Source organism: Gastrolobium bilobum, unplaced genomic scaffold (assembly GCF_033153095.1).
Source record: "Gastrolobium bilobum isolate Gb01-03AN ecotype WA unplaced genomic scaffold, APGP_CSIRO_Gbil_v1 utg3818, whole genome shotgun sequence".
Taxonomy (NCBI): Eukaryota; Viridiplantae; Streptophyta; class Magnoliopsida; order Fabales; family Fabaceae; genus Gastrolobium; species Gastrolobium bilobum.
Window position 1 is genome coordinate 286,053 of NW_026898236.1, and position 10,930 is coordinate 296,982.

The 10,930-nt window shown below is 37.0% G+C and overlaps 1 protein-coding gene across 1 annotated transcript; it reads right to left on the reverse strand.

Moving 5' to 3' along the window:
• Nucleotides 1-4,225: 4,225 nt before the first annotated feature.
• On the reverse strand, nucleotides 4,226-10,652 carry LOC133314147 (remorin-like). The gene is made up of 5 exons (XM_061515592.1): nucleotides 10,493-10,652; nucleotides 5,824-5,874; nucleotides 5,253-5,340; nucleotides 4,803-4,884; nucleotides 4,226-4,496 (listed from the first exon to the last, which is right to left on the reverse strand). Exons 1-5 carry the CDS (start codon nucleotides 10,650-10,652, stop codon nucleotides 4,302-4,304), a joined length of 576 nt encoding a protein of 191 aa, XP_061371576.1. The 3' UTR covers nucleotides 4,226-4,301.
• Nucleotides 10,653-10,930: the final 278 nt, after the last annotated feature.

A 10,930-nucleotide genomic window follows, 5' to 3' on the forward strand; every position in this document is an offset into this window, starting at 1 on the left:
TTGTCCAGTTCATTGTCCAATACTATGTCTTGTAATACACAACTTTCTTCTTGTAATTCTGTATCAAAAAATAGTCCATGTAATAGTTACAATCTCCACTCTGATGTATCAAGGAGCACTTCTTCATATAGCCTATGGCATTGTAGGTTAGGACACCCTCATTTTGAGGCTGTGAAAAATGCACTTACACAATGTAATATCCCGTTTCATAATAAAAGTACATCTGATTTCTGTTCTGCTTGTTGTATTGGGAAATCTCATCGTTTACCTTCCTTTCCTTCATCAACTGATTATCTAGTACCCTTTACCCTTATATACAGTGACTTGTGGGGACCAGCCCCCATTCAATCATCACAGGGCTTTTTCTATTACATCACATTTGTTGATGTCACCACAAGGTTCACTTGGATATATCCTCTCAAGAAAAAGTCAGAAGCCTTAAACACTTTCAAACATTTTCACACATTTGTACAAACTCAATTTCAACACACCATTAAATCTGTTCAATCTGATTGGGGAGGTGAATTTAGACCCTTCACCAAATTTCTTTCTGAATTAGGTGTTATTCATCGATTAATTTGTCCTCACACTCACCATCAAAATGGTTTGGTTGAGCGCAAACATAGGCAGATAGTTGACATGGGCTTAATCATTTTAGCTCATGCCACTCTTCCTTTGAAATATTGGGATCATGCCTTTGTCACTGCTATCTACCTCATTAATAGGCTTCCTACCTCTTCTTTACATTTCAAAGTTCCTTACATAGAACTTTACAAAACACAACCTAACTATCCTTTCCTGCGTACCTTTGGATGTGCTTGTTTCCCTTTACTCAGACCATATAACAAAAACAAACTAGATTTCAGATCTCAAGAGTGTGTTTTCTTGGGGTACTCACCCAGCCACAAAGGTTATAAGTGCCTCAGTTCTGAAGGCAGAATCTACATCTCTAAGGATGTCATTTTTAATGAATTTCGTTTTCCATATTCCACTATTTTCCATACCACACCTTTAACTCCATCTACCACCTCCTTTTACTCTAGCACAATTATTCCCTGGTCTTTACCACAATCTAATCTTGCTGTACCTTCTCCTATTGCTTCTGATTCTGCCTCCAGTCATAATTCCTTCACCAATAATACTCCCACTTCTTCTTCCAGTCCTAACTCTACAAATTCCAGTGCTCCTGATACATCTCCAGTTGAGATTCACACTTTACCACATCCAGCTTCTCCATCTTCATCTCACTCCTCACCCTTGGCAACTCAGTCTCTTTCTCACACCTCCACTACTCCAAGTTCTCAAAATACTTCCTACACACACACACACCATCCACTGGTCATTCACAACACACTCCTTTCCCTTCCTCATCCTCCTCCCCACCATCTTCTGGTTCTGAGTATTTACCTTCAGCACCACTAGGCACTTGTTCATCTCCACACAGCATTATTACTCGTTCCAAAGGTCCTGTCCCTGAAATTCTGACCATCAACACTGAACCAACCAGCGCTAAACAAGCCTTGGCTGATCCCAAATGGGCACAAGCAATGCAACAAGAGTATGATGCACTCATTGCTACTGGAACTTGGCAATTAGTTTCCCTGCCAGCCACTCGAAAACCCATTGGTTGCAAGTGGGTTTTTCGAATCAAAGAGAATCCTGATGGCACAATCAATAAGTACAAGGCTAGGCTTGTTGCCAAGGGCTTTCATCAACAGCTTGGCTTTGATTACAATGAGACTTTTTCACCGGTTGTGAAGCCCATTACAGTCAGAATCATCCTCACTTTGGCTTTGTCTTATGGCTGGCCTCTTAAACAACTTGATGTCAATAATACCTTTCTTAATGGAGAGCTCATTGAAGAAGTATACATACATGTCTCCACCTCCAGGCTTTGAGGTTTCTGACAAATCTCTAGTTTGTAAGCTTACCAAGGCTCTTTATGGCCTAAAGCAGGCTCCAAGGGCCTGGTTTGAAAAATTTGCATCATCTCTTCATGATCTTGGATTTGTTTCTAGCAAATGTGATCCCTCTCTCTTTCTTCTTCGATCCAAAGGCATCTGCATCTATGTTATAGTCTATGTAGATGACATTATAATCACAGGGAATAATTCTGACTTCATTCAACAGCTTACCAACCAGCTTAACTCCAAATTTGCTTTGAAACAACTTGGCAATCTGGATTATTTTCTTGGCATTGAAGTGAAATCCCTCTCTGATGGCAGACTAATGTTATGCCAATCAAAATATATTAGAGATCTTCTCCACAAAGCTGGAATGGCTGAAGCTAAGGGCATCTCCTCTCCTATGCCAAGTGGCTGCAAGTTAAGTAAACATGGTTCCAACTACATCTCTGATCCTTCTCTTTACAGATCTGTTGTAGGAGCACTCCAATATGTTACTCTCACCAGGCCAGAAATTGCCTTTAGTGTCAACAAAGTCTGCCAATTCTTATCTCAACCTCTTGAAGAGCATTGGAAAATTGTCAAACGCATTCTGCGTTACCTTAAAGGCACCTTCACATATGGCCTTCTGTTTCATCCTTCTTCACTGCAGCAGCCACTGTCTCTTGTAGCTTTTTGTGATGCTGACTGGGGATCTGATCCAGATGATAGAAGATCCACTTCTGGTGCGTGTGTTCTTCTTGGGTCAAATCCTATATCTTGGTGGGCTAAGAAACAATCATTGGTGGCTCGCTCAAGTGCTGAGGCTGAGTACAGAAGCCTTGCACATACTGCAGCTGAGATTTTATGGGTACAATCCCTATTGCAGGAACTCCACATTCCCTTCAAAGTTCCAATTATTTACTGTGATAATCAGAGCACAGTTGCTCTTGCTCACAATCCGGTTCTCCATTCTAGAACCAAGCATATGGAACTTGATCTCTTCTTTGTCAGGGAAAAGGTTTTGGCCAAGTCCCTAGTGGTTCATCACATTCCTGCTGTTTTACAAGTAGCTGACACTTTTACCAAGCCTCTTTCTGCCTCAAGGTTTGCAGAACTCAGAGACAAACTCAAGGTGTTTGATTACACATTGTTACTCAAACCTCCTTGAGCTTGAAGGGGGAATATTAGAGAATAGCTAGCTTACTGTAGCTTTCTGTTTTAGTTTACTATGCATCAGCTTAGTAGCTGATCGTTGCTTTCTGTTAAAGCTTAGTGTGCATCAGCGTAGTAGCTGATCACACCCTTGTATTAATTGGTTAATCAGCTCCTGATTCTAAGGAGTTAGTTAGATAGCTCACAACCACCTAGCTCATTGTATTAGGCTTAATCTGAAGGTCTATATAGTGACCTCGGTGTACATTCACAGTTAGTTTTTCATATCAATAATATTCAGTTTCTCTCGCTCTCTCTCTCTCTCTAGTTCATCTTACTTTCGTTTACTTGACAAGTTTTTTTTATAAATATTCACATTTTATGTTTACCCAATTTTAATTTTGAAAGCTAACTAGTGTCCTACAGTCTCCAAACTACCAGACTTTGTGCCAAGGCTGTTTCAGGATTTCAGCCATAGTCCAGGGGTCATGATTCTCTTTCTGTGACCCTTTGAACTCATTCAATTTTTGTTTATATTAAAATAAGATTTTTGATACAAACAAACTAAATATAGTTTTTGCAAGTTCCTTTCTTTTTCCTATGCATTCTTGAAGCATTACACTTCTTAGAAGTATATGTTTTTAAGGAATTATGACTTATTAAAACTGACCCTCACTCTCTGTCAAGGTATTGTATGAATGTCTTATGTAGCATTAAGCACACAACAAAACTGACACCCTATTATGTCTTTATCTTTAGGTTAAGTTTGGTAATACCCTTCTTATTTTATCTGAAAGTTAGGTATACCTTTCAAAAACAGCTTTTCATACAAAATTAATTCATGAAATTTTAGCCCTCCTTTTAAAGGTGTGGTGTGAGACTTTTATTTTTCATTTTTAATTCTAGGTAGTGTAGAGGCTGCAATAGCACTAAGAAGAGTTGAAATAAGAGAAACTCAATTACTTGATATTAGAAAGTTCTGCAGTGAAAATACCACCATAGAACACTTCATCCAAGCGAGTGATCTAAAAGAAGCATTTACAAGTTTTAATTTTCTCTTTTGACTATATATATATATATATATATATATATATATATATATATATATATATCACCCTACCCTCTCAATGAAGTGGTTTTTTTTTTGGACTAGATATATATATTTTTGCACTCAAACAACATTGAGAACAAAATAAGAGAAAATACTGACAAAACTTCCAATTACTAGTTATTTAGACATCAGACTCAAAAAGCAAAAAAATCTCAAAAGCATCCAACAGATTTCTTTGGAACAGTTCCGGTTGCACGGTATTTTGCAGCCATTTCCTCTGCCTTAAGATGCTCTTCACCACGCTTGGCTTCAGCCACTGCCCTCTTCTCCTCTGCTTGCTTGTGAAGTAAGGCAATCTTGTTTTTCATTTTTTCAACATATCCTGCTTTCTTTTTCTCCAGTTTTTCCTGCTCACACAAGAGAGGTTGTTAAAAGTTGTATGCAGCAACACTCATATAAGTACTTGCATGTTGTTCATTTGGATCTTACTTCGTTCACTCTACATGTCACAGTAAAATATGTTCTCAAACTACTTCATTATAATATCATGCATCATATAATATCAAAGTTTATTATATCCTTTGATATTTAAAAAGGATGCACTTCTTTGTGTCCTTTGCCAAATGCATCATGTTAGTAGCATGTAGCATGCATTTAGAAAAGAAATGTCATGATGATAATAAATAATAGCTGAAAAACAGGTTAAGTATTACCTCAATTTTTTTCAGCTCAAGTTCAAGAGCTACCTTCTTTTTCTCTTCCCAAGCAGCAACAGCAGAGAGATGTTTTTGAGCTCTATTAACACATCAAATAATTTATTTAGGTTCCCAATCATTTGCAGCACATATAGTCACAAGTTATGATATGCAGATAAAGCCTCATGCACTAGAAATGGCATATTATTATTATTATTATCATATTCATCATCATGGCATAAGATCACAAACTCACAATATCTTGCAGGCTGCTGAGATTTCATCTAATCCAGAAGCATATGAACTAATGAAGGGTTGGGAGGATTATTGTGTCATGCAACAGTACCAACACTATAAAGTTCCTATTTCATAGATTTTCTATTATCTAGTGAGAATTGTTTGAGCAATGTGACTTGGTTTTAACTTTCATAACTGCAAACAGTAAAAGTACATAAAATTTAGTCTTACCTGTTTTCTGCTTTGGTTTTTTCATTTTCTTCCCATGCCTTAACATAAGAATTCTTTTTCTCTTTCTCTAATTCTGCCAGAGCGATATCTGTAGACAACAGAAGTACATATAGGTCAATTGCATAGGAAGACATATACTATCTAGAAAAAGTGATTGGTTAACCAGCATCTGCAGACAGGAATTTTATAGAGAGATAACAATAGTGTTAAAACTAGTAGATATTCATGTTACACAACCTCTGTGCAATTATACAAGGGAAAGACTGCGTACAAGGATTGTCTCCATCCCACACTCGTTAGTCGGATTTAACGGGGAGCGGTTTTTTTTTTTTTATGTTACATAGGAAGAGACAAAAATGTTTCGGCTTGAAATCCATTTATATATTTGCAATGTGAAAAGAAACCTGACAGGATAGTTGTGAATCTACTAATTGAAGTGGTTATGAAATGAATTAAGAGCTCCCAATATTAAATGCATATACTATTTGAAGAAGATAAAAAATTCAAATAACCAAAGAATATATAAGTTAAAGACAATGCAAACTGAAATACGAGAACAGTCAATACTAACCCCTATCAAGGGATCCTCTTGAGCTTAGTTTGTTAGCAGGAACTGGTGTCGCTGCAGTCCAAAGAAAAACAATGAAAATTGGTGAAAGTTAACAAATGATTTGAAAGGAAACTACATCAAACGGAGAATTATGGATATCATATTGATATCAACTTAGTAGAAGAAGAGTTTATGCAAGCTGTTTAATTACTAAACCTTTACATCTAAATATCAAGTAAGAGCTCTTTAAACATTGAAATTATCAACGGTAATACAAACATGATCAACTGAAATATTGCAATTCACAAAAAGAAAATAAACATCCCATATTTAAAGCATATGAATATATGCTGTAAAAATACGTGGTTATTGATGCAAAATTATATGGAAAGTAGGCTTTCAGGAAAATGCAGAAGTTTTCTGCTATATTATCATTCTTCAATCATCAAAAGTCTGCCCTTCACATCCTTCTACAAAGCCTTTTTAATCAGGCAATACATAACGTAAACAACAATAAAGGACTATCAATGATATTAAAACTGACACAAAACAGAAATAAAACTGACTCAAAACAGACATAATCATAAACCAAACATAAAGTCATGCAAACTGAAACGTCTGCAATTATTGAAATTCATAAAAGGCCTTAAAACCCCTCTAAATGACAATTATGATGACTTATGGTGACTCAAGTGCATCATCCTCCCCTACCACGAGAAGATTCGTCCTCGAATCTGCATTGTCTTCATCTGCCATGTCACCTTCATCTTCGGCACAGTATGGGGATAAATCTGCAACATTAAAAGTGCCAGCCACATTATACTGCCCTGGTAACTCAACCTTATATGCATTGTCATTGATTTTCTCAAGGATTCTAAAAGGACCATCAGCTCGGGGTTGCAACTTGCCAGAGCGTTTAGCAGGAAAACGTTCTTTGCGCAAGTGAATCCATACTAGATCTCCTTCCTTGAAGATCTGTTGCTTCCTATGCTTGTCTACCCGTTGCTTGTATTTCTCATTCTGTTTCTGAATTTGACTGTGAACTTGAGAGTGGAGTTCCTTGATGTGCTTAGCATGTTCCTCTGCATCGGAGCTAAAATATTTCTGAATTGGCAAAGGTGATAGTTCTACTGGTGTAATTGGAGCACGCCCATAGACAATCTCAAAAGGACTCTTGCCAGTAGTGCGGTGCTGGGATCTGTTGTAGGCAAATTCTGCCTTGGACAGCATAGAATTCTTCGCCTCCTTCCTCCAATCTGAAGGTGCTAGTGTAATAAGGTGGCCATCCTTCTTAAAGGTGTAAGTATTTTTGAAACTATCATGTTTTGTCTTCCTATCAAACTGCCATGGCCTGCCTAATAAAATGTGACAAGCATCCATAGGAATGACATCGCACCATACTTCATCTGAATATCTTTTCCCAATTGAAAAACACACTAGGCATCTTTTGGTTACTTTCACCTCATTCCCTTTTTTTAGCCAAGACAGCTTGTACGGTTGTGGGTGTTCTTCTGTTTTCAGCCCCAATTTTTCTACCATAGTGGTAGAAACCACGTTTTCACAACTCCCTCCGTCTATAATCACACTGCATACTTTTCCCCTGCTGGTGCACTTGGTGTGGAAAATATTGTGTCGAAGCCATGTTTCATCATTCACCATATCCACATTCAAGACCCTCCGAACGACTAGTGATTCTCCGGTATCAGCATAGACAATCCCCACCTCTTCAGATTCTGCTTCTTCTTGTTCATCGACATTGTCATAGATTGGTTCTTCATAAAAAATTGGAGCCTCTGCAAATGTCACAATCTGTTTATTTGGACAATCTGCAGCAAAATGTCCAATTCCTTGGCACTTGAAACACCTCTTTCCTGTATTACCTCCTTTGATCGACCCTTCCTTGTTGGGAATATTTTTTTGAGGCATAGAACTCCTTCCAGCAGGTGAAGTTGCTGAAGAACTCACTGATTTAGCTCCGAATTCTTTTCTAGGAAATCTTGATTGAAACTTCGAACGGTCACCCTTTGTTTTACATTGTCCTTCCACCTTCAAGGACAGTTTGCACACATCTTCATAAGACCAATACTGTTGTAAGTACACAACATCAGAAATTTCATCCCGTAATCCACCTAGATATCGAGCAATCACTTGTTCATCTTCTTCGACCATGTCACAACGCATTCGAAGACGATCAAATTCAGTGGTGTATTGTTCCACTGTAAGGTCACGTTGCCTGAAATTGTGATACTCAATAAAGGCTTCTTGTCTGTATTGAGCGGGCAAAAATTTGTGCTGCAACAATTTCTTCATCTTGTCCCATCTTTGAATCTTAGACTTTCCATCTCTGATTCTTTGTTTCTTGACATGTTCCCACCAGATTGAGGCATGCTTCCTCAATTTGATTGCCACTAATTTCACCTTTTGCTCATCTGTGAGGTTTTTTAAATCAAAAACCCTCTCAACGGTGTGTAACCAGTCGATGAATACGTCAGGGTGAGTTGATCCCTCAAATTCTGGAATCTCGATCTTCATCCCAAAATTGGAAGTGAAGGGTTGATCACCGGTTCGACCTCTCCTTGGTATTTCGCGGTTCCAAAATGGATTTTCGTCCTCCTCTTCCTCTGGAGATGACAGTTCAGATTCTTGTCTCCCTTCTGACCCGTGCAACTGGGCCTCTGCAAGCAGTTGTTCGAGTTCTTGGATCCGTCTGTCCTTTTCCTCAATTTCAGCATCTCTCACATCAGTATAATAATCGTCATCGGTAGGTTGACCGCGTCCTCTGCCGCCACGACCTCTTCGTCCACGACCACGACCACGACCTCCGCGATTTTCCTGCTCAGCCATCTTTAAGGCAACCTGAGCTCTGATACCAAATGATGCAAAATTATATGGAAAGTAGGCTTTCAGGAAAATGCAGAAGTTTTCTGCTATATTATCATTCTTCAATCATCAAAAGTCTGCCCTTCACATCCTTCTACAAAGCCTTTTTAATCAGGCAATACATAACGTAAACAACAATAAAGGACTATCAATGATATTAAAACTGACACAAAACAGAAATAAAACTGACTCAAAACAGACATAATCATAAACCAAACATAAAGTCATGCAAACTGAAACGTCTGCAATTATTAAAATTCATAAAAGGCCTTAAAACCCCTCGAAATGACAATTATGATGACTTATGGTGACTCAAGTGCATCAGTTATATCATTGATTCAGTAAAATTATCATAAGTCTCATGTACAAGAATATTAAAACATGGAAAATTATATATTTCCATCAAATTGACTCTACTTTATGCGTCTCAGATAACTTAGAGAAGGTAAATGAACGGAGGAGGCAAAGAGCTGCATTAGTGCCATGCAAAGCCATTGTCTCCATCTATATGTAACTAAGCAACACAGTGAAATTCAAGCATGACTCACATTTATTGATTGTCAAACCAAACTTACTCAACAACAATACATATTAAACGATGCACATATCATTCAAAACCTATAGATACTGATATTTTAATTCCATTTATATCTAACTGTTATAACTTATTAGTTACCTGAGTTATTTGATACACGCAATGTAAGATTCTTTGTCTTAACACGTGTGTGAGTTGATGTTGCCCCATAAATATTATTCGAGAAACTATTAAATCACTAATATCTACCACTGAACTTAAATCAAATAGCCAATATATCATTCACATTTCTCTAATTCACTAACCATGATTTTTATGTTATATCCCTAACCATGTTGAAAAGATTCTATCACATGGTTATCAGTGGCCGAGCCGGGCTCCAATTTGAGTCCGAGTCAAAAAAATTATATGTGTATTTATTTTTCTTAATTTTAGTTAGTTCATACCATAATATATTTAAATTATATTAAATACAAAGTACCTGATCAGGCAGCATTAAGAAGAGTTATAATTTTATAAATATTTTTTAATTTTACTAAAAATATTTTTTTTTTATACAAGTGAAAATTGAACACATAACCTAATACAACTTACCCAAATCTTTCATCACCAAAAACATTTCAAGTTTTAGATAGGGCCAAATTACAAATTGTAACCCGGGCCAAATTATAATTAAGGGAAAAGTATTTCTTCAGTCACTGGAGATAAAGTTATCTCCAATGAGCTCAAAACGACGTCGTTTTGGGATTATAAGATTAAAAAATTATAATGATAAAGACTAATATAATCCTACAATATCTTAGAATTACAAAAACACCTTAATTTCCGCCCCAAAACGACGTCGTTTTGGATTCACCGGAGATAACTTATATGAAATCTTTTACCCTATAATTAATTATATAATTATGGGAAATTATACTCTATGTTACCTGAGATTCATCTCTCATGTTACACTCACATAAAAAAATGTGCCTCTATTTTTTTTTTTAAATTGATGGGCTCCATTTTATTTGTCACGTAAGATAATTTATCTTCTATTACGTAGAGAAATAAAATCCTATTATTATCAAATCCTATAATTATATATAATAATTACAATATGTAAAAATTTAACCCACGCTTGGCGTTATATTATATCTCTACCAATAACCAAGACCGCACTAAAACCAGATTTTGATGAAAACCCACGAATTCTTTTCCCTGAAAAACAATCATCACATAAAACACCAAAAAAGAACGCATGAAAACAAGAACATGAACACGTGCAAAACTCACTCTCAGGTTCTACTACAAGAGCTTTGGAATCCTCTGCTGCTGTCGTTTCTGAAGCCTTCTCGGCAGAGACGGCATCGTTTGATGGTGCCTGAGCCACAACCTGAGCCAAATACTGACCCGGAACAGGTTCAGTTTCCGCCTTGGTTTGCAGCTCTGCCATTGGCGTTGGCTTCAAATGTTGAAGTTCAATTCAGAGAAACAGAGACAGAAACAGAGGCAGTGTTATATTTATAATATTAAAATCTACAAAAAAAAACTCCAACAAACGTGGTGGGCCATTTATAAAGAGTTAATGTTCTCTGAGATTCTGAACCATTGTACCTCACAAATGTGTGACCACAATTCTCTTGGAACCATGCAAGATTTTTAACCGTTAATTATAGACTCCATTCTTTAGCAACTCTGCTATATTATCGAGCTTTCTTGCAAGTTTTTTAC